The following is a 21,200-nucleotide window of genomic DNA, read 5'->3' as shown; positions in this document are numbered from 1 at the left end:
AAAGGGGGCCCAAGCTCGTGATGTTTCCGATAATAGAACACGGAGTGGTGAGATCGCAAATCCATCCATCCGGCGTTTTACTTGCCTCTTAGCAGCACCACTAGTAACCAATTGGAGAGCGCCCGCTGCCAGCTCTGGATAAGCACTGGAATTTAGAATTCAAGACTACAGCAGTTCATCACAAGACATCATTTATTTCCACCAAAGATATCCTATTTTCTTACTATTCTTTTATGCTGATCATGACCGCTTTACGAGCTTCTAGCAGCAACAGCAGAGAGTTGCCGTCGCCTCGTCCCGGATGGCTGCTAGTCTGACTTGTGGCTTCGTTTAGCCTCGGAAACTAGAGCGGGGGGCGCAGGAGAAACTCCACTGGCTCAACCCCTTATATCAATCTCCTGCTTCACACAAGAATGGGCGCTGGTTTGGCAGCTGAATACTCGTATGCATCTCCTGAGAAGCCTTGGTAATTCTCACCACCCGAGGTTGTGATGGCTTCAATTGTCGGACTAGAGTCATAATATTGTAGAGACGCCAAAACTTGGCCCTTTCGAGGTCCATAGTTGACGGCCGCTGCTTCTCACCATCATCCATTATTATTCCCACCAAAGACACCAGACTCCATCGCTCCCTGCGGGGCTCTGTCCCTACTGAAGCAGCATGTAGTACGAACTCTCAATGCAACCGCTTGCCGGATACCCGAGACGTGGTGCTCATTTTTCCGTGTCCATATTGCTTACAGCGCTCCGTACGTTTCGAGGCTTCATTCACGTCACTGTATGTTTTCCGGATACAGCTTGCGGCGCGTCCGTCTGGCGGCTTTAGTTTGACCCTCTACGCTGAAATTGGAAGGCGGGATGGCTTGCTCGGCCCGATGCCACTTTTCTGCTGACTTTCTTAGGAATCTACTTTTGTTTCTTTGCGTCAGCTGCTTCTTCAGCGGGCTCGCCAGCGGGCAAAACAGCTGCCATTACAGTACAGACGTGGATACGTAGGTTTTAGTAGCGCTAGGCCGGGTCGTGCTTTGTATTGGGGACCATGATCCCAAGGCTTACCGAGTTTGGAAAGATGTCCAATTGCTGATTGATATGGGCCGGAAAAGCGTGGTAAGCGGCTTTGTTGATGTCCTGCAATTTTAGCCATGGTTGTTCGTGCGCGACAGAATATATAAGGGACGATCTGTTGCCTATATCGGTGCCAAGAGCCACCAGACTTCACGCTCAGTGTCAATCTAGATATAGCTTCTAGAAGGGCGTTTGATCATTTGTCGAAAATGAAGTCCTTTTCCCTTTTGGGCTCTGTGGCCCTGTTGTCATCCCTCTCTTGGGCTCTGCCAACTGAAAGCCCGGCCGCCTCGCTTCAGGAGAGGCAGAGCGGCTCATCATGGTTTTTGCCAAACATTGACCACACCACGGGAGCCGTCAGAGGCTATGTCCCCAACCTGTTTTCCAGCAATGGAGCTCAGGACTTTAACTACCCCGTCTACAAGACGGTGAACTCTGGCGATGCTAACGGCTTCGTCAGTGCCATCACTTCTGATGGACCTCTGGGTGCCAGAGACAACTGCTACCTGGCTGGAGAGCCTCGTGTCATTTACCTGCCTCCAGGTTAGTCGATGAATAGACGTCTCGTGCTGTGAAACAATGTTCTAACGGCTTCATAATAGGAACTTACACCATTGGAAGCACCATCTTCCTTGACACTGACACCGTCATCATCGGTGATGCTGCCAACCCTCCCACCATCAAGGCGGCTTCTGGCTTCAACGGCAACTACCTTATCGTTGGTGGTCAGGGCGATGGTTCCAACCACCCTTGTGGTGGCTCTGGTGGTGAAACCCACTTCTCGGTCATGAGTACGTACGCGCTGCATTGCAAAGAATAGTTCAAAGTATTAACACTACGGTTTCTACAGTCAAGAACGTCATTCTGGACACCACTGCCGTCACTAGCCAGAGCGGTTTCGTCGCTCTGAGCTGGGCCGTTGCCCAGAACTGTGCTCTGGTTAATGTCAAGATTAACATGCCCCAGGGCATTCACACTGGTATGCTCGTCAATGGAGGATCTACCATCTCCATCTCCGACGTCCACTTCAGCTTCGGTAACATTGGTCTGCACTGGAATGGCCACCAACAGGGTCAGATCAAGGGCATGTCCTTCACTGACTGCACCAACGGTATCTACATTGACGGCGGCAACACCATCAGCATCTTCGCCCCTACCTGCAACACCGTCGGCCGCTGCATTGTCCTCAACTCTGGAAACCCTTGGGTCGCCGTCATCGACGGTGTCAGCCAGAACTCTGGTGATTTCTTCACCAGTGTCCCTGGCTTCCCCAACTTCATGATTGAGAACATCTCCAAGGACACCACCAACTCCAACATGGTCGTCGTTGGCGGTGCCGTCAAGGTCGGTGGCGTTACCAGCATCGGAACCTACGTCTGGGGCAACACCCGTGGTACCAACCCTACCTATGTGACCAACCCTACTGCTCAAGCAGTGAACAGGCCTGCAGCGCTTGCTCCCGGCGGCAAATACCCCGTCATCAACGCTCCCCAGTATGCCGACAAGACTGTTGCCAACGTTGTCAACCTGAAGGACCCCAACCAGAACGGCGGACACACCCTGCAGGGAGATGGCTTCACCGATGACACTGCTTCTCTCCAGGCTGCTCTCAACACCGCTGCCAGCCAGGGCAAGATTGCCTACCTGCCCTTCGGTATCTACATTGTCACGTCCACCATCACCATCCCTTCCGGAACTGAGCTGTATGGTGAGGCCTGGTCCACCATTTCCGGATCTGGCAGTGCCTTTTCTTCCGAGACCAACCCTACCCCTGTTGTTCAGATCGGTAGCACCCCCGGCCAGAAGGGTGTCGCTCACATCCAGGACATCCGATTCACCGTCAACGAGCCCCTCGCCGGTGCCATTCTGCTCAGAATCAACATGGCCGGCAACAACCCCGGTGATGTCGCTGTTTTCAACTCTCTCAACACCATTGGTGGCACCCGTGACACGTCCATCAACTGCCAAAACGAGGACAACTGCAAGGCTGCCTACCTGGGTCTCCACCTTGCTGCTGGTTCTTCCGCCTACATCGACAACTTCTGGTCTTGGGTTGCTGACCACGCCTCTGACCAGAGCGGCAAGGGCACCCGAAGCGCCGTCAAGGGTGGTGTCCTCGTCGAGGCTACTGCCGGTACCTGGTTGACTGGTCTCGGATCCGAGCACAACTGGCTCTTCCAGCTGTCTTTCCACAACGCCGCCAACGTCCTCGTCACCCTCTTCCAGTCTGAGACCAACTACAACCAGGGCAACAACGGCGCTGATCTTGTCGGCCAGCCCTTCAACGCCATTGCCTCTGACCCCAACTTCTCCTGGTGCAGTGGCGGTGACACTGTCTGCCGCATGGGTCTTGCTCAGTACTACACTGGTAGCAACAGCAACATCTTCCACTATGCTGCTGGTAGCTGGAACTTCAACAGCTTGACCAAGGTCAACCAAGGCATCATGAACTACATCCAGACTGCTGTGTCCAACTCTAAGCTTTTCGGCTTTACCGCTGGACCCAACGTCGCAGAGACCATGAGACTGCCCAACGGCGCAGAGTTCGGCAACGGTGGCACTGACGGATACGGTGGATCTTGGCAAACCCTGATTGCCAACATTGCCAGCCAGTCTTAATTTGGCCTTGTCGGTGTATGACAGATGAAACTGTCTCAATTCTGATGTATCTCTCACTTGAAACAAATGTATACAGTCATAGAATACTGTATATAGCCCTGTATATAGCACTTGACAATTGAAGTTAAATCAGCATCTACTTGACCCTCATTCATGTGATTATATGCGATGGTTAGAAAAGCCCTGCTAAGCGAAAGAAATTCTCAAAAAGGCCTCGATGTTGAAAGCCTCTAGTATGTGTTTCCCAATGGCACAGAGGGATGATGCCAGTCTTGCTCAAACCTGCCCCATCCCCCGTATTCTAGCTCACTCGCCATGGAGAGACTGTAAACAACCATATCATAGTATCCATCCCGAGGTGTTTTGCCACCACACACGTTTCCGCCGATGGCCACGTTTAGCAAAATGGTCATGTCTCGAAGAGGACGAGTACCGCTTGGAACCTCACCCTTCATTACCGGTCTGCCATCGATGTACCAGATCATCCTTCCTTGGCCGGGCACGCCGTTTGGTTGCTCCCACGCAAAATCATATCGTACAGGACGGCAGTGCATGTCAGGAATGCGAGAGCCCAAAACTCGATGTTTCTGTGGTTCATGGTGATGTCCCCAATGAAGACAAGTCCGATTCTCATGATCTCCGTTCCACGTTTCGGCAATGTCAATCTCACCGTCAGTCGGCCAAGAGAAAGGCTCTTTAGGCAGAAGCCAGAAGGCGGGCCAAATGCCTTCAGCGCAAGGAGATAAAATAGTGGCTGATAGAACACCTTTGTCGCGGGCCAAAGTCTGCTTGCTGACAAGGCGCGCTGATGTATAGCGCTGCTCTGGTGAAGGCGCAGAGTTGTTTGCAAGGGCCCGGAGGACCAGCATGCCTTCGGGAGTGCTGCAAATGATATTAGAACCATGGACCCTTCTACAGTCGTCGTCCTTTCGAGTGTAACCTGTGGCTATGACCTACTGGAAGGAATTCTGCGGCTCGGCAGTGTAAAACTGCAGCTCGTGGTTTCCCCATCCATCCGGCCCATTGCCTAGCTTTGCATCCCACTCGTGATTGACGGGAACATTGGGATAAAACTGCGGCTTCCAATAAACCTCACCACGGAAGGGCGGCCCAGATGGCGGATGAGGCGGTACAGGTGGTGGCTGTGATGCCGCTTTCGGTTCGGCGACTAAATGGTTCAGTTCTTGTTTAAATTTATTGAGCTGATCTTTCCAAGGCATTTTGTGCTAATTGTAAGGGGGATATGACTGTGGTATTTGGAGATAGTAGATGGTATGTCGCGGCTTTAGAGATCTGAGTTGAAGCTTTCATCACTATGGATTCCACTTTGGTGACGTATGTGCAATTATGACAGCTTCGCAATACGGCTTGGCAGCGTCACCTGACTTCGGGCTGTGTTTGACAGAATCGCATCTGCAGGTCATGAAATTCGCGCCACACTTGGCATAGAAAACGCATAAGCAGATAGAAAATGACAACCGTTAGTCGCAGGTGAGAGAAGCATATCGCTCGTATGTCATTGCTTTCCGTGACAGCATAAGCTGCCCCGTAGGAATGTACTGCTAGCTGGATACATGCCGACCGGATGTTTTGCTATAATAGTAGGTGCCTCTCCATTCGTCTTTGTACATACATATACTCCATGTCAAAACAATTATCAAGAATGCCGGCGTAGAAAAGTATACAGAGAAAGAAAGAATCGAATCCATGGCTCATGGAAATGAATCTCTTCCTTTCCTACTATATCGGGTTACAGCCGGCCAATTTCATTCAGGAAAGGGCGACATCGGGACAGCTTGTGACTCTGTGGCTTATCGATCGTCTATAGGTAAGCCTTCACGGCCAACCAACATGAAAAAGTTTCGTGCTTCTTCCTGCTAGGATATACTAACCTAGGGCACTTTCACTGACTCAACATATTTTGTTTGCTATCCGCCTCGTTCAGAGTTCAAAGGTTAGAGGACTGAGCCGTAGTTCCAGTGCTAAATTTCCAGTTAGTTGCTTGTGGGTACACAGAGCGGCTAGACTGGGTCGTTTTTGTTTCATTCGGCTGCTTCCATTCGGGGGCTTGTGACACATGCAAGGATCGTGGCGGGGATGTGAAGGATGTACCCGTACGTATTCCTCCGTAATGCTATCAACAATTGCAGTGGCTATTGGGAAGCGAAGAGGCAGTATTTTGACCGTGCATGACCTCCGTATTCTGTAGCAGCAGCAGCAGCCTGAAAGATTGCACAACTAGATCCATTCTTTCCATGAAAGAGGCGTCTAATTGTTCTATTTTGATTGGCGAAGCATGTCCTCTTTGTATTTCTTCGTTGGTGCTATTGCTGAGCTCCAAACCCGATGTCAGACGCTACCTGGGGAGCACAAACACAGAGAAATTTTCTGTTAGTCTGAAGGTACTATACCTGAAGCAAGTAGGAACCCGTGTATCGGGAGGATAATGCATTTGTTTTCTTTTAGAAGTACCAACAAAGAAATCATTGGCTTTGTGATTCGGTACTTGTGTGTCCCCCGATATTATTCACCGATAACGCTCCGCAGTTGCATGGCATTAGGCTGCATGTGATGACTCCAATTGGTAAATGCAATTGGCTGCTCAAGAGTTTCAGTTAGTGGGCGTGCAGCAGCGGTCTCGGGTCTCCTCAACGGCAGGCCGCATTTTCTGCATCACTGGGCTGTGCATTGGTTACTACCGGCGTAATAAATATAGTAAAGATTCCGTAGAATTGTTTCCAAACGCGAATTGCAGCCGAAGAGATCTTCTGTCGCACAACTGCAATGTAATCCGCAGGTATGACTGACTGCTCCGACTTTTCGCGCGCTTCGGTGGCTTTTTTTTTTTTTTTTAGAGGCGCTCTACTCGGGCCTGTAGGACAGACCAACGGCGGATCTTTAAAAAGACCGGCCGTGCAGCGTCTGGTCTGACACATCCTGGGCTTCTCACTTTTTTCCACCTCGGCCTCACTTGCGTCGTCACCACAACACATCGCCTCGATTGTCGTCGCAAGGTCCAGCAAAGGCCATTCCATCCAAAGATCGAGGCTTTGCTGCTGCGAAGCCCGCCAGCGTGCGCCAATGGCCCCTCCATCGCCGACCGAAGGCCGAGATTCGCCCGGCTCGTCTGCCAGCGAAAAGAAACGCAAAAACAACGACGGTTCCAGCAGCAAGAAGCGCGGATACAGCGAGAGCACAGGGCTTCCAAACGGAGCCAAGAGCCATGTCGTGCGACGCTCGAGCATAAGCAAGCCTGGGCGGGATCAGCGCGACGAGCCCGTATTCAAGCACAAGAAGCGGAAGCGCCGCGAGGAACGAGAGAAAGAACGAGATTCTAGCAATGCCGTATCAAGGCAGGACAGCCCTGCCATTGATTTCGATGGCCTCAGCCGACCCAGCGTAGGCACGCGCCAGCGGTTAGAAGAAACAGAGGAGGAAAAGGCTGCCCGACTCGACCGCATGAAGGGCGCTGTCAAGACTCTACTCGAGTGCGTTGGAGAAGACCCGAACCGAGAAGGCCTCTTAGCCACACCCGAACGATATGCCAAAGCCATGATGTTCTTTACACAAGGCTATGAGCAAAACGTATTTGACATTGTCAACGGCGCCATCTTCCAGGAAGGCCACTCAGAGATGGTGGTGGTGAAGAACATTGATGTGTTCTCGCTCTGCGAACACCACCTGGTGCCCTTTACCGGCAAGGTCCATATTGGCTACATCCCCAACAACAACGTCATTGGCATCTCCAAGCTGCCTCGCATTGCCGACATGTTTTCGCGCCGGCTACAAATCCAAGAACGCCTCACCAAAGATATTGCCAATGCCGTCTTCGACGTCCTCGCACCCCAGGGAGTGGCCGTGGTCATAGAGTCTAGCCATCTATGCATGGTCATGCGCGGCGTGCAGAAGACGAATAGCACCACCATCACGAGTTGCATGCTTGGCTGCTTTGAGCGCAGGGAAAAGACGCGAAATGAATTTCTTAGCTTAATCAACGTTAACCGCCATTGAGGGTGGTAATTAACGTCAACCGCCATTGAGGCTGGTAATCAACGTCAACCGCAATTGAGGCTGGTTCTTTTCAACCCCAGTCCTATATTCAACATTTTGCCACTGGCTTTTACGGTGAGCTTCCCCCCTCACTTGTCTATGTGGGCATATCAGATTCCGCATATGGTCTATATCGACCGCCTGTTGCATTCTATTTTTTACTACTTACCGCTGGAGAGGGCGGACAATTATGGCATGATAATGTATGCCCAGATTCATTTAGATTTAGTAACCAACAAATCACTTTCGAGCCCATTCTCCATGTGTCATGTACCCGTAGGTGTAACATCTTGAGACATCACCCACTTGCTGTGCGCGATCGTCTATTATTTCTCTTTTAAGAAACGAGTAAATCTACGCCTAGCTTACGGATACAAAGTATCCACAACGCATGTCTCACTTGTCTAGAACTGCTTGGTTTGAAATATTTCACATCCCTTCGACATCTCGATTCAAGGCTCAATACAAAAGGTGGAGAGAAGATGGGCTACGTGTAGAAATCTATTGCGAATTAAAGTCTGATGGATAAAATCTGATGGCTATGACAATACGCCAGAGAAATGTCTTGACGCGGTCAAGAAATTGTACCTTTGTGTATAAAGCCTTTGCGTGCAAGGTACAGCCCGCCGATAGTATATACAAATTTCAGTGGGTAGCAAACTACATGTAAGTAGTCAAGTTGTTTACTAAATCAGTTCAGGATATTACATTACTGTGTCTTTTGTTGCTTTGAGCTCTTGCATGAGCGCAGTAAAATCTTCATCGCCGGGTAGTACAAAACAATTCGCTTACAAATGAACAAATTGTTTTGTTCTGTGACGGAGGCTAGACAACGAGTTTTGCTCAATTGCCTCGGTTCATCACAAGCTTCTTGTTATCTACCATAGTCGGGAGGAAATCTACTCCGTAATAGTATGTAGATAGTGTCAGATTTTGAAACCAAGCCTTCACTTGCTTATATGATCAGTCGCAAATCTCTATTTGTTCCAGAGTTGTTATGAGAAAGCTGATGACTCCCTCAAGCGTTTCGAAAGTTTAGGGTAACAGAGCTGATATTTAATTGAGTTCGATGACTCTCGCCTTTCAGACGCTAACAGTAGTCCAGCTGAATCTTGGCGGGGTAATTCAGCCCAGTCGGCTGCGTCCAATGGGAAGCGTTGCCATCACGCCCTACAATTGACCAAGATTAGTAACACTGCGCTCCTAAGAATGCGATGCGATCCAACTCCAAAGGATCATCTGAATCACGACATAACCACGCCCTGCGATTGATTACTCACAAACACGGAAGCTGCCAAGGCTAAGAGTTCATAGCTCGACTTAACAATACCCGTTCAAGCGGCCTGCAAAATGGCAATGATGAACCCTGATGACTTTATAGATTTCTCTGGTGGCATGGAGGACACGGACGCCGCTGTCCCAAACGAGTCATGTGAATATTGCGTCAAGGAGCATATTCATTGTCAGGTGACTCCAGAGACTATCAATCTGGGTGGCTGCAAGCCTTGTATTGAGGCAAAAAGAAATTGTACTTTGCCGTCTAACATGGGAGCACCCATGAATGCATTGGAACCCTTGGAGTCCTTTGCCGACTTTGGGGCTGCTGGCAATGGGCATCAGGATCAGTTGCAGCAGCTCTCAGAGAGCTCTTATAGCAGATCAGAGTCCAGTTTCACAGGCAATGATTCGTTGGGCGACGACTCGACTGGGGGGTTGGATGCCACCCCCAAGATTGGTGCCAGATTTTCTCGAGAGGCACTTCGGATTCTGAGGAACTGGCTTTTATCCAACCATCGTCACCCTTATCCCAATAATGAAGAAAAAGAAAATCTTGCTCGTCAGACAGGCTTGAACAAAACGCAAATCAGTACTTGGGTCGCCAACGCTCGCCGCCGAGGAAAAGTACGAGCTCCTCGGTCTACCTCATCAAGTCCGGGCCAACTCAACAACGCTATGGACATTCCTCAAAAGAAGACTCCAATGACGAGGGGTATGAGTCCCATGGAGCGATGGAGACATTCTCCGCCGGATCAGGAACCTGCTTCCATCACTGCCATCGCTTCGGCAGTCTCATCTGCAGGGTTCCCAGCTGGAGCTGGCGCTGCGTCAGCCAATTACAAGGATATGGATGATAGGCTGCCGGGCTCTATCGATCATCTCTCATCCGCTGGCAGTTCAAAAACATCGCATTCAGGCAACGGGTCGCAGAGCTCGGCTATTTCTCACAAATCTCGCGAGTCTTTGGAGTCTCTCTACTCGTTGAAAAGCCGCGGAAGACGGCGCCGGCGCCGCCAGATCCCCAAGGCCGTCGATATTTCCACCATACTTCCGTCCGTCCATAAATACCAGTGTACATTCTGCACCGAAACGTTTAAAACTAAGCACGATTGGCAAAGACACGAAAAATCGCTGCATTTGTCTCTTGAACAGTGGGTCTGTTCACCAAACGGACCAATTCAGTTTTGCACCGAATGGGATTGCCTGGCATGTGTGTACTGCGGATTGAAGAACCCATCGCCGGAGCATGCCGAACAGCACAATGACTTTGTGTGTCATGGAAGACCAGACGCAGAAAAGACCTTTTTTAGGAAAGATCACTTGCGCCAGCATCTGAGTATCGTTCATGATGCCAAGTTCCAAAAATGGCCAATGAGTGACTGGAAAGTAGACACACCAGCTGTGCGATCCAGATGTGGCTTTTGTGGCATCATATTATACTCTTGGGATTCACGTGTTGGCCATCTTGCTCAGCATTTCAAAATGGGGAAGTCCATGGCAGATTGGAAGGGTGATTGGGGATTTCAGGGAGAGATACTGAAGATTGTCGAAAATGGAATGCCACCTTGTAAGTTGCTTGACTCGTCCAAGACGCCGCTGAAAAAAAAGGAGGTTAACACGCAGCTCAGATCTCATCCATCATGAACGAAATACTCTTGATCCGTTCGAAGCTTCCAAAGATGAAGTAAGACACGGCAAAACATTGGAAGATCATGTCAAACTGTGGTTGATTGACTATATCAACAAGCGGACCGTGGCGGGCATGGCGGCCACAGATGATCAGCTACTTATTGAAGCGCAGAGAGTTGTACAGAAAGTTGACACGGAAGATACTTCGCTTACAGGTCCTGACATCTCGTGGTTTCGCGACATTATTATGCTCCACAAGCCGTCTAATCATATGACACAGGAGGAACTCTACCGTGCATCTGGAATTACGAGTTGGACATCACAGATAGAGAAGATGAAGACATCCAAGTCTACGTACACTGACATGAGCACGGTTGGAGACGAAAAGGAAAAGCTTTTGTTGCGATATGTCAAGTCCAGACAGGCCGCAGGCCAGATACCTACGGATGCAGAGCTGCAGTTTCAAGCATGCAAAATCCTAGATGACGTTGAACCAAAGTCCAACTTCAAGTGCAAAGAGGCTGTTCAATGGTTCAAATTCCTGATCAATTCTTCAACCGACTGGCTCTCAGCCTTCAAACGCCGTGCGGGCCTCCTCTCAAATGCCGACACGTTATATGGACATATGCAACCAGGTGTTCAAGACATCATAACCAACGGCGAGCATCATCTCTCAGTGCTGCAACAAGGCTCATTAGGTGGCATCAGTGCATCACAGATTCCCGGCACAGCAACACTGGGGGGTGAAATGCAATTCGAATCGAATGTCATCATACCTGGTGATGGCAATCAGACCATATTGGGTGAACTGAGCGACCTTGGTGCCTCAGAAGAGCGTCATGATCTCCTGGCTTCGCTTGATGATACCCTAATAGCAAGCCACAAGTCGGGAGACTTGACCTCAACCCACCAGGCCAAAGACACCAAAACTGGTGCTACTCCGTCTCCCAAAGCATTACACTGGGGCGTCCCAGATGAAGCTATTGGTTGCACATCGCCTATGGATACGAATGACTATCTACCGGGCCTTACGGAAACGCCGCACTCTGCCAACTCGCACCCCTCGCACCACCAACCATTACGGTATTTCTTGAGCGACGCCAACTGTTATGGGAGGTTGGAAAAAGAACTCACTCGATTTGTAACGAGCTGTCTGAGCCCAAACAACCCACTGCAACACGTATGTATCTGACCCCCTCCATGCGTCTGGTCTCTTATAGTTAAATACCAGGACCTATTCTGACACATTTCAGGTTCCTACCGACGAAGAAATCCAGTATCAAGCTCGCTGGATAATCTATGACGACGACGACCCATGGAATCAAACTGCTGCGGATAATATTGAGTGGCTGGCTCGCTTCAAGCGTGATGTCGGCATTACTGCTGCTGATGACGCGAACGGCTTACCATTAAACGGACCCCCTCGACCATGGAGAGTGACGGACGGTGGAACAGGATTGACGCCACCGTATCTCAAACCAAAGCCCGGCAAAATAATAGAAGTTGCGGATGAAACGTCTGTACTTATCGATCATCGATTCTATAATGTCAACAAAGACACTGCTGAGCGCTATGTCCGCGCCCTTTGTGAGGGGGAATACCAATTTCCTCCTTCTGTTTTTTGCTCACGCGAACTCGAGGACGGCTTGAATGCCTACATTGAAGATTGCATGAAGAATCTCTATGTTCCTTCGGACGACGACCTACGCGCCAAAGCGCGCGATATTCTTGGCGTTGAGCGCACTGCGGCTGATGACCCAAAGCTGCTGGAGACTTTTAAAGCAATGCATGTCCTCTGGCACACAACAAATAACGACTTTATCCCAGATGGTCATCCGAATAGCAATACTCTTGATTTCATGGACGGCGTGGATGTGTTGGCTTCCGATCCGGAGCAAATGAATGTTTTTGATCTCAATGCCGAATTCTCAACGAGATTAGGGGTCTAATGGAAACGGGAAACGCAATGTGTTTACAGATATATAGATCAAAAGACTTAACATATCTAATAAGGCTGACTATATCTGTCTTCCACATGACTTGTGACTCGGGACTTTTACAGACAGAAGGCACGACAAAACTGAGCTATTGTATTGGGGATACCAAGATGTATTAACATTATGTCCAAAGCAATCAAATACATTAAAACACCCATTGAGACCTCTTTATATGATGCAATTTACACTATTAAGGTGTGAATTCTATGACATCTCCTTGTTTTGGGCGAGCCAAGTAGTCATTGGGGATCTGTTCGGGAGGTGGAGCCTGGATACACATTAATCGCTGGACAACAGTTGTTACATCTTCGTGCTCACCTGAAGGTTTTCTGCCCAATTGCGTATATCGTCATAATTCTTGCAAACGTGTTTGGTGCGGAAATCTGGAAACGCCGTTGGCTGCTTCGGGTCAACCCACACCTGTCCGAGCACACCTGTATCTACGTTGCACATCAAGACCTGACGAATAGTGTCTAGACAGTGCGCTATAAGGAAGTCAGTTGATTGATCATGATTTGAATTCTTGTTGCATTATTTGGTTATACTTACTGACATGTAGGCGTAGTATAAAATCATCGTTTACAAACGCATGCTCCCCTAACTTTTTATATCGGTCGTAGTTGAAGTAGAGTGCTTTGCGCACTAGATTCTATGCAACCTGTTAATAGACCAAACAGAAATGGTTTGTAGTTATAAATCAGAAGAAGCCTTACCAAACAATGCAAATGGTGCATTCCTTCGACGTTAACGATGAAGCCTCCGCCGTACTTTTCGGCTCGCTGAACAAATGATGGATCCAACCCACTAGCTAGACCATCTTTGTATGAAATAATACCAGCTCGGTCTATAGACAGTTAGAATCTCTTCTTAAGATCAAATTCTAATAGATATAGTTACAGTCAGACCCAAGATCTTCCCAGGCTTTATCAACCTCTGGTGATCCAACTTTTCGATAAATGTCTTCATTCATGAAAGAGCCATTGAATTCTTTGAAGCTGTAATGAACTGGTACATCTCTGATGAGAGGAGCTTGGATATGTCAAATTATGTCCTGTATGGAAGCGGGGGATTATACTACTTACACCACTGAGTCGTGTGTTTTGCGCATAATTCATCTGTATTTGATTCCTCATGAACCACACGTGTCCCAGCCCAGAAAGACAGAACACAGGCTATTAAGAATAGTAAAAAAAAGCAGCAGGACTTGAGAAAAGATTTCGAAACAAGGTATTTCTTCCTTGATTCTTCTTTGTTCACGTGTCGAGGTAAGCTGCCTTCCTCATCTGACTCGTCCGAGGCATTGGAAAGGAGCCGGCGTAGATGATCTTTGGCCATTGTGAAGATGTCGTCAAGTCAAATGATGTCAAAGATGAAGCTGATATCCTGGTATCAGCAGCGAAACTCGTATTTCTCAATTCGCTCCGCTAGCTCATTATGTCGGAAAAAAATTCTGCCATCTCAAGCCAAATGACGTCGATGCAAGCGCGAAGCCTATATTCTTAACTAAGCCGCTTTATATAATTCTAGCGTTCCGCTTGCAAACTCAATCGAATCGTTTTATAACCGGTGATCTTCTCTTAAAAGTTTACTTTGGATCACCAATCCAGTGAATCTGAATCAAGAAATGATTGTCATGAGATGGGAAGCAATAAAAATCTCAATGCCAGTTTTGCCGGGCGATTTCGAGGCGCTCTTGGGCGGCACGGTCTTTCCGTCGGTTACTTAAAGTTCATCCACATTCCAATAATCAATTGTGATAATACTACACCATGACGAAAATTATCGTCACTTGAAGTCGCATTAGGATCTAGCCGACACTAGATCAAAGCCTCTAGCATCGAGCTGACACGGATACCCTGTAAATCTTGACTCCATCAATATCGTGATTGCGCCGCATCTGGAGGCAGCTGAAAACCACGAGGCGGGATCATCCATGTGCATTTCCCCACCATCAGCCAGCCTCGATCAATCATGGAATGGTGGCGCTCCTCCAGCTGTTGTTTGGCATATTGACTAGTAGAAAACCACACGCAACTATCGTGAAGCTATTCTTCAAGGTTTCGTATTCATCGTTGAGGCGAATAATGATATGCGATATTCTTCGGCTCTCAGGCGTGCCGGAAAGTTTCCCCGGGATCTGCAATAGATCATTCCAATGCCAACGTATGACTAAAATAATGATGATATGAATAGGGCTGAGTATTAAGATGAGTATTAAGCTGAATGAGGTATATCATATAGGTACTTAAAGACGATCACCTCCGCGTCAAAAGTAAAGCCGGGTTGAACCTGCAATCACTTGATCTTTCATTAACAAGTGTAATATCAAAAGTCACTTCAGTCTATTCGGACTCACATCCACACCAAACCAAGTCACCGTTATAAGCCATCAACATGAAAGCTATCTGGGCCACTCTACTCGTCGCGGCCTCGTTCGCCCTCGCCAGCCCTGTCGCCGAGGCTGCTCCAAAAGCTGATCCGGGCGGCTACGGCGATTATGGAGACTACGGAGGATATGGAAAGTACGGTGATTACGGAAAATACAAACCTCCGACGCCGCCAAAGGGAGGATACGGGGATTATAAGACATACCCACCACCGAAGGGAGGCTATGGTGATTATGGAAAGTATCCGCGGGAAGAGGTACCCGAGTAATACGGCGTGGGTCAGATTACAAGACAGCTTAGTTGGCAACTAAAGAAGCTTGGAAACCCAGGTCAAGATTTACTTATTCGGGAAATTCTACCCTATATGGACTGCTGTGACTGTTTTCACGATGGAAAATATCTCGTATACGTTGCTCACCAGATGTCTAATGTAGCCTTTACACTAACAATGGATTGTTCTCCGATGATGTCTCACTTGATAACGTCCAACTTCTAAATACTTCGATGTAATACAATGGATCACTTTTTCTAGTTTGCTGAGTCATGAAAGAATGCTATTGATAGTTAGTACTCCGTATATTGGAGGGAATCTGAGCCATCCTCAGCTCTGTAGAGAGCCCGTGACTAACTCGCATATCCCCGACGGAGCTTAAGGGCAATTCTGCCTCGGAAAACAAAAAGGTAAATCAACAGCCTATTTGATGAATGACTTATAAAGACAGTGTTGTTACTCTCTACTGCAGAAGTATTGCGAAGGATACCAGTAATCACATGCATACTGCTGGCTACTTCCTCCCGCTGGGTGAACTGGTGATCACTGTCTAATAGCAAAAGTTCCAGCGGTAATACCCCTTAGATGGATACCTGAACGCATGACTTGGGGAGGGAGCAGGGCCCTCAATTGGCCCAGCTTACCTCTCAGTGGCACCACGAACCATTTATCTGAGCAGTTATCTGAAAGTTACTCGCATGGAGCTTTCAATTTAATTTCGACGTGTCAGTGTTCGTATTTTCTCTGCTGGATAAGAGATATTAAACACCATTATCAAACCATCCGTCGTGAAGGCCTCGCGCGATTGATACCCAAGGCGATGATATTACCCTAGTGAGCTCCACAGTGGAAAAGAGAAATGGAGGCAACCAAGTACGAGCAACGGGGTAATAAACGCCGTATGGTACGTAGCTTGGTAGCTCTCCATACACATCACTTCAAGCTAGTCTTGGCGCATCTGGGCAGCGATGCAAAGCAATATCCTGTTGCAGCTGCCAAGAACAAGTTGTTATGGTTGGGCTGGTCGTTGGTGGCAACGCAAACTCCTTGATCACGGCAACTCTCCCGGAATACGCTCTACCCGCGTTAATGCGGTCCGTTAACTCTGGAGAAGCTTATTTACGTAACAAGTAACGATCTGAGTTCAGCTCTCGACTTGCTCACCTTTCTCTTCTCGTCATGAAACACGGAACATCGTGTAATGCCCTTACGTTAAACTGCAAGCTCCGTAATTCAGCCGCGGGGAAGATGCCGCTACTCAGTGCTCTTGTTCGAGTAATGTCGGTTTGCCGCTTCTGGTGTCAGCATCCACAGCGTACGGGCTTAGCACTCGCTCGTATTGTTTCGTTTACAAAGGTTCCCAGCCTAGGTCACCCTATCAATGCCCCAGAAATGCCAGTAGTCAGCCAAGAGATCCAAAGGTTCCTTAGCGGTGTGGCGCTGGATAAGGGCTCAAGAGCCGGGTGCCTTTCTAATTTAAGCTTAGTTGAATAATCCTTATTTGCTTTAAGGACCTGTAACTTAACAAAGGTAAATTGGGACCTTGTTTCTCATACTGTGTGACAACGGTCTCGCGTGGCCGCATCTCGGCGACGAAGACAATGCACAACACAAACTAGCCATGTGGTCAAGAAGATATCCAGAGGATGAATCTTTGTGGTGATCGTCCGTATCAACAAAACAGTCAAACATATGGCTGAAGCTATCGATGCCCTCTGTGCACCCACACACCAGCTCCGGCTGTCGGGGTCCGAAAACTGCTCCATTGTATTACGCGGTTGCTGCCGTGTGTCTTCGCGATGCGTCTAAAAGGTCCGAGGAGCAGCGCGATGAAACCACACAATCTGACCTTACCACACAACCTGCAGAGACCACATGGAGTATGAGGAACACTCCGAGTCAGCACTCTCACTCCAATACCATCTACACCTAAGAGACTTCCGCCTGTCCATGTAACAGTCGATGTCCCGCTCGCTGCCAATTAGCACAGCGCCGAGTGCCGCTCCGAGTGAGAATGAGTTCAAATGGACGCTACGAGTTGGCCACATTTGTCCACCAGTCTTCGTACGATTTGCCGCCACTTGGTAAAAAGGGAAGGCGAACGAGTAACGATGTCGGCATCCTGCTGAAGACATGACTCCCAATCCCTGCTCCGTTGCGGGTAATCCCTGTTGCGAACAGTGTTTGGAACTTCTTTACGCACTATTAGGCTAGGGTTAACTAAACTTGCAAGTCCCGGCCATTTCCCAGACGGGCGAAATGCAGAGAGAGATGGCTCTTTTGCCGCCGCCTAGGGCATTACCATTAGATTGCACACGCGCCACATTAGATCTCATGATGGGCGTTTCTGTTTGGTGCTTCTAAAGGAACTTATGTGCTTGGAAGCCCATGTGAAGATCACCGGCATACCTTGAGGCCTTGGCCGCCTCCGCTGCCGTGTAGAGCAAGGTATCTGCCCGGATTGCTTTCCAATAGAGAACGCTTGGCAATTCTGATACGCCCGCTAGCAGGAAAGAGGGAGGAAGCTCTTTATTGGCTAGTCTTATTGTTGGCAACGGGGATCGTCCCGCTTTCGTCCAATATTGTGGCAACAGGGCCAGAAAAAGTTCCTATCCACGATGACCAACAACTGCAACAGTAGACAAAGGTGCCTCCCAAAAGAGGCGATAGTTGGTTCGTTTTTCGGTCCCCGTGCATCTGAGATCTGTCATACGCCGGGTTGAGGGCTCTGGGGACACAATCTCAGCGCCTTGGCATGAGGTGGTTACAACCATGGCTCTCATTGGGGACTCCGTGTTAAATACCAAGGTGCCCCTGCGATCCGTTCTTCTTCTTAAAGACTTATCAGCTATTGCCACAAAAGTGTTTCACTGACGCCGGCAAGACACTCGGTCAGTGTTGCTTTGTGTTACAACGCGGCAGCAAGGAAACCCGGAAAGGTTGTCACCATGGGTGTCCCTACTACAGTAGAGCCTGAATACGTGGGCGACGGTGGTGTTCAGGAGAAGCGAGTGTCCGTCGAGGTCAACCTAAAATCAGACGGAGAGGATGAAGAAGATGAGGCCATCACCGACCTCTTCACCAGCTTCCCTGCGATCAAGGGCGTCGAGCCTGAGCCCAACCCCCTGACAGTTCGAGCGGTGCTCACCGGAATCGTTCTTGGCTCTCTGGTCAACGCTTCCAACGTCTATCTGGGTAAGCAAATAGTCTTCACATTATAGATTTCTTCGGGCTTTATGCTGCTGGAGATTGACACTTTCTAATGTGACATCCTGTCTAACAATATTTGCAACAGGTCTCAAGACTGGTTTCACATTTCCAGCAACCATGTTTGGTGCAATTTTCGGATATGGTACGTCTCAATCATTCAACAACATCCTCCAGGATTGCATAACCTGACGGATCATTCACAGGTTTTATCCTCTTCCTTACCAAGATCTTCCCCGGTATCCCCGGTATTGGAACTCGATTCGGCCCTCAAGAAAACTCCATTGTTCAGGCTTCTGCAACAGGTGCCGGTGGTATGGCTGGTCTTTTCGTGGCTGGTCTGCCTGCTATGTACCGTCTCAGCTTGCTGTCGGAGAACCCCAAGGATGACTTCGGCCGTATTCTCACCATCACTCTCGTGTGTGCCTTCTTTGGCCTCTTTGCTGCGGTGCCACTCCGAAAGTTCTTTATTATCAACGTGGCCCGTGAACTGAACTTGGTCTTCCCATCGCCTACTGCTACTGGTGAGTTTTCTTGAAAGAAAATATCTTAAGCATCTACTGGAACAGAAACTGACTCTTTTATTCTATAGCCCTTGCCAGTGAGTCTTCTCCTAGGAGCAAAACATAATAGAGTACGTATTATAGCAGACACTGACTCTTTCATAGTCCGATCGATGCATGCCGTCGGCAGCGGTGCAAGTGATGCCATGCGCAAGGTCAAGGCTCTGGGATACGCCTTTTTGGGTGCCTTTACCCATATCGTTGTGTCTCAATATGCTGATGGCATCTTGCACAACTGGCACATCTTCACTTGGTTCTACATCTGGAGTGGATACAAGAACGGCGCACTCAACATCGAGAACTGGGGCTGGTACATTCAGCTGACACCCGCTTTCTTCGGCTCCGGTATTCTTGTCGGTCTCAACGCTGCCGTCTCTTGGTGGGTAGGAACTGTTCTTGCCTGGGGTCTGATTGGACCTCTTCTCGTCCACTATGGCGAGTGTGTCGGCAAGCCCTACGGTGAAGGCAAGTGGGAAGGCCTCGTCAGCTTCGGAAGCATGAGTGGCATTGGTGCTCCTGGATGGGTTGCCTCTCCCCGATACTGGATGCTGTGGCCCGGTGTCATGGTTCTTATCGTTTACAGTCTGGTTGAGTTCCTCATCCACATCCGTGTCGTTTGGGACGGCCTGAAATATGGTGTTCGTAGCTTGGCCGGCTCCGTCAACGGCGTGCTACAATCTCGCGGCAAGAATAACACTTTCTTGGAGAAGCAGGCGGCAAAGGCCGATCAAGAGTCGTCTCTGATGGAAGACTTTGCCCCTCCAGAGGATCAAGTTCCTGTCTGGGTGTGGTTGACTGGAACACTTGTCTTTGTCGTTGTTGCTTGCATTGTTTGCCACGTTCAATTCCACATGAATGCTGGCTTGGCTATTCTTGCCTGTATCCTGGGTCTCATTTTCGCTTTCCTCAGTATCTACGGAGGAGCCGTCACCGATACCGCGCCCCTTACTGCCTCTTCCAAGGCTTCGCAGCTGGTTTACGGTGGTATCACCAAGGGCCACTATTCCATTCAAGATGCTCAGCGTATCAACCTGATTGCTGGTAACATTGCGTCTGGTACTGCCGACGTCGCCACCAACTTGGTCAGCGATTTCCGTGTCGGTTTCCTTCTCCGAACTCCCCCCAAGCTGCAGTTCTACGCTCAGGCTACCGGTGCCTTGGTCTCTATCTTCCTCGCCCCCGGTATCTTTGTTCTTTTCATGGCCGCCTACCCTTGCATCCGCGACCAGACTATTGAGGAGTGCCCATTTTCTGCACCCTCAGTCGTTGCTTGGCAGGCAGTTGCCCAGGCTGTGACCCTTCCCAAGCTCCCTATCCCATTGTCTTCGGGAATTTTCGCCATTGTTTGCGGTGTTGTTTGCGCTATCCAGGCACTCGTCAAGAACTTCTACTTGGTCGGTTCGCGTGAGAAATATCGCGATTACCTCCCCAACTGGATGTCAATCGGTGTTGCCTGGGTCTTGGGTGTCGACAGTGGATATGCTAAGTATGTTGTCCAATGTGATCATTATATGGAGATTCGTGCTAACTCGTCCGCAGTGCTATTTTGTTCGGTAGTATCACGGCTTGGTGGTGGAGGAAGTACTACGCAAAGAACTTTGACACTTACGCATTTTCCGTTGCTGCTGGCCTCGTCGCCGGAGAGGGTCTTGCAGGTGTCGTCAATGCTGCTTTGACATTGGGAGGTGTGGATGGAACGAAGAAGGGCACCATGATTGCTCTGCCTGGAGAGGACTGGTAATTTGTAAACGCCTAGGTGCAATAATCTATATCGTAGGACTATATACCCCAATCATATGAAATACATAAAGTGCTTTGCTTGTGCCAAAGAATCCCTAATTTGTCTTTGATGCTAATGTGATGTGGCATTTGGCGGCCCAATCAGCGCAATCGATCGGTTTCGAGGATGATGTTAACCTTCGGAGTAGGAATGATTGGTATACAAGGCAATTATTGGTAGTATTTTTTATCTGCTATTCGTGTTTAGACTTAATAATATCCTGTTTCATGACAAACCATTACCGGCGAGACGACAATACTGCATGTGATTGCGGCCACTGAGGGACTCATATCTTGTGCCGTGATTTAGAAGAGTGCACGTAGTTCGCATATCTCCAGTTAGTTGTAGGGAATTC

The 21,200-nt window shown here is 49.0% G+C and overlaps 7 protein-coding genes across 7 annotated transcripts; 5 read left to right on the top strand and 2 right to left on the bottom strand.

Moving 5' to 3' along the window:
• Positions 1-1,251: 1,251 nt before the first annotated feature.
• M431DRAFT_112874 (glycoside hydrolase family 55 protein) lies at positions 1,252-3,683 on the top strand (the record flags this gene model as incomplete). The annotated part of the gene is made up of 3 exons (XM_024911854.1): positions 1,252-1,607; positions 1,667-1,855; positions 1,915-3,683. The coding sequence occupies exons 1-3, from the start codon at positions 1,274-1,276 to the stop codon at positions 3,681-3,683; spliced, it is 2,292 nt and encodes a 763-aa protein (XP_024776853.1). The 5' UTR covers positions 1,252-1,273.
• An 11-nt stretch (positions 3,684-3,694) lies between these two features.
• Positions 3,695-5,019, bottom strand: M431DRAFT_15669 (glycoside hydrolase family 16 protein). The gene is made up of 2 exons (XM_024912958.1): positions 4,641-5,019; positions 3,695-4,565 (listed from the first exon to the last, which is right to left on the bottom strand). Exons 1-2 carry the CDS (start codon positions 4,901-4,903, stop codon positions 3,914-3,916), a joined length of 915 nt encoding a protein of 304 aa, XP_024776852.1. The 5' UTR covers positions 4,904-5,019; the 3' UTR covers positions 3,695-3,913.
• Positions 5,020-6,543: 1,524 nt separating this feature from the next.
• M431DRAFT_506905 (hypothetical protein) lies at positions 6,544-7,987 on the top strand. The gene has a single exon (XM_024918881.1). It carries the CDS (start codon positions 6,765-6,767, stop codon positions 7,692-7,694), a length of 930 nt encoding a protein of 309 aa, XP_024776851.1. The 5' UTR covers positions 6,544-6,764; the 3' UTR covers positions 7,695-7,987.
• A 1,008-nt stretch (positions 7,988-8,995) lies between these two features.
• Positions 8,996-12,775, top strand: M431DRAFT_112864 (hypothetical protein). Its single transcript, XM_024911853.1, has 3 exons — positions 8,996-10,578; positions 10,640-11,820; positions 11,894-12,775. Exons 1-3 carry the CDS (start codon positions 9,084-9,086, stop codon positions 12,587-12,589), a joined length of 3,372 nt encoding a protein of 1,123 aa, XP_024776850.1. The 5' UTR covers positions 8,996-9,083; the 3' UTR covers positions 12,590-12,775.
• Positions 12,716-14,149, bottom strand: M431DRAFT_506902 (hypothetical protein). The gene is made up of 6 exons (XM_024918880.1): positions 13,720-14,149; positions 13,535-13,666; positions 13,351-13,481; positions 13,187-13,286; positions 12,956-13,122; positions 12,716-12,905 (listed from the first exon to the last, which is right to left on the bottom strand). Exons 1-6 carry the CDS (start codon positions 13,970-13,972, stop codon positions 12,828-12,830), a joined length of 861 nt encoding a protein of 286 aa, XP_024776849.1. The 5' UTR covers positions 13,973-14,149; the 3' UTR covers positions 12,716-12,827.
• Positions 14,150-14,889: 740 nt separating this feature from the next.
• Positions 14,890-15,499, top strand: M431DRAFT_506900 (hypothetical protein). Its single transcript, XM_024918879.1, has one exon. The coding sequence runs from the start codon at positions 15,032-15,034 to the stop codon at positions 15,290-15,292; it is 261 nt and encodes an 86-aa protein (XP_024776848.1). The 5' UTR covers positions 14,890-15,031; the 3' UTR covers positions 15,293-15,499.
• Positions 15,500-18,008: 2,509 nt separating this feature from the next.
• M431DRAFT_529850 (hypothetical protein) lies at positions 18,009-20,891 on the top strand. The gene is made up of 6 exons (XM_024920777.1): positions 18,009-18,490; positions 18,591-18,647; positions 18,709-19,026; positions 19,095-19,103; positions 19,171-20,551; positions 20,605-20,891. The coding sequence occupies exons 1-6, from the start codon at positions 18,244-18,246 to the stop codon at positions 20,804-20,806; spliced, it is 2,214 nt and encodes a 737-aa protein (XP_024776847.1). The 5' UTR covers positions 18,009-18,243; the 3' UTR covers positions 20,807-20,891.
• The last annotated feature ends 309 nt before the right edge of the window (positions 20,892-21,200 follow it).

Source organism: Trichoderma harzianum, assembly GCF_003025095.1.
Source record: "Trichoderma harzianum CBS 226.95 unplaced genomic scaffold M431scaffold_4, whole genome shotgun sequence".
NCBI lineage: Eukaryota > Fungi > Ascomycota > Sordariomycetes > Hypocreales > Hypocreaceae > Trichoderma > Trichoderma harzianum.
This window is presented reverse-complemented; position numbering and strand designations above follow the sequence as displayed.

Bases quoted from the DNA above. Each gene is read 5' to 3' on its own strand.
- M431DRAFT_15669 (XM_024912958.1), bottom strand. From the start codon at position 4,903: ATGCCTTGGAAAGATCAGCTCAATAAATTTAAACAAGAACTGAACCAT. The intron at 4,566-4,640 runs GTAGGTCATAGC...TATCATTTGCAG, and splicing joins GAGCCGCAGAATTCCTTCCA to CACTCCCGAAGGCATGCTGG.
- M431DRAFT_506905 (XM_024918881.1), top strand. From the start codon at position 6,765: ATGGCCCCTCCATCGCCGACCGAAGGCCGAGATTCGCCCGGCTCGTCT.
- M431DRAFT_112864 (XM_024911853.1), top strand. From the start codon at position 9,084: ATGGCAATGATGAACCCTGATGACTTTATAGATTTCTCTGGTGGCATG. The intron at 10,579-10,639 runs GTAAGTTGCTTG...CACGCAGCTCAG, and splicing joins CGAAAATGGAATGCCACCTT to ATCTCATCCATCATGAACGA. The intron at 11,821-11,893 runs GTATGTATCTGA...GACACATTTCAG, and splicing joins CAAACAACCCACTGCAACAC to GTTCCTACCGACGAAGAAAT.
- M431DRAFT_506902 (XM_024918880.1), bottom strand. From the start codon at position 13,972: ATGGCCAAAGATCATCTACGCCGGCTCCTTTCCAATGCCTCGGACGAG. The intron at 13,482-13,534 runs GTAACTATATCT...AACTGTCTATAG, and splicing joins GGAAGATCTTGGGTCTGACT to ACCGAGCTGGTATTATTTCA. The intron at 13,287-13,350 runs GTAAGGCTTCTT...CAGGTTGCATAG, and splicing joins TGCACCATTTGCATTGTTTG to AATCTAGTGCGCAAAGCACT.
- M431DRAFT_506900 (XM_024918879.1), top strand. From the start codon at position 15,032: ATGAAAGCTATCTGGGCCACTCTACTCGTCGCGGCCTCGTTCGCCCTC.
- M431DRAFT_529850 (XM_024920777.1), top strand. From the start codon at position 18,244: ATGGGTGTCCCTACTACAGTAGAGCCTGAATACGTGGGCGACGGTGGT. The intron at 18,648-18,708 runs GTACGTCTCAAT...GATCATTCACAG, and splicing joins TGGTGCAATTTTCGGATATG to GTTTTATCCTCTTCCTTACC. The intron at 20,552-20,604 runs GTATGTTGTCCA...ACTCGTCCGCAG, and splicing joins GTCGACAGTGGATATGCTAA to TGCTATTTTGTTCGGTAGTA.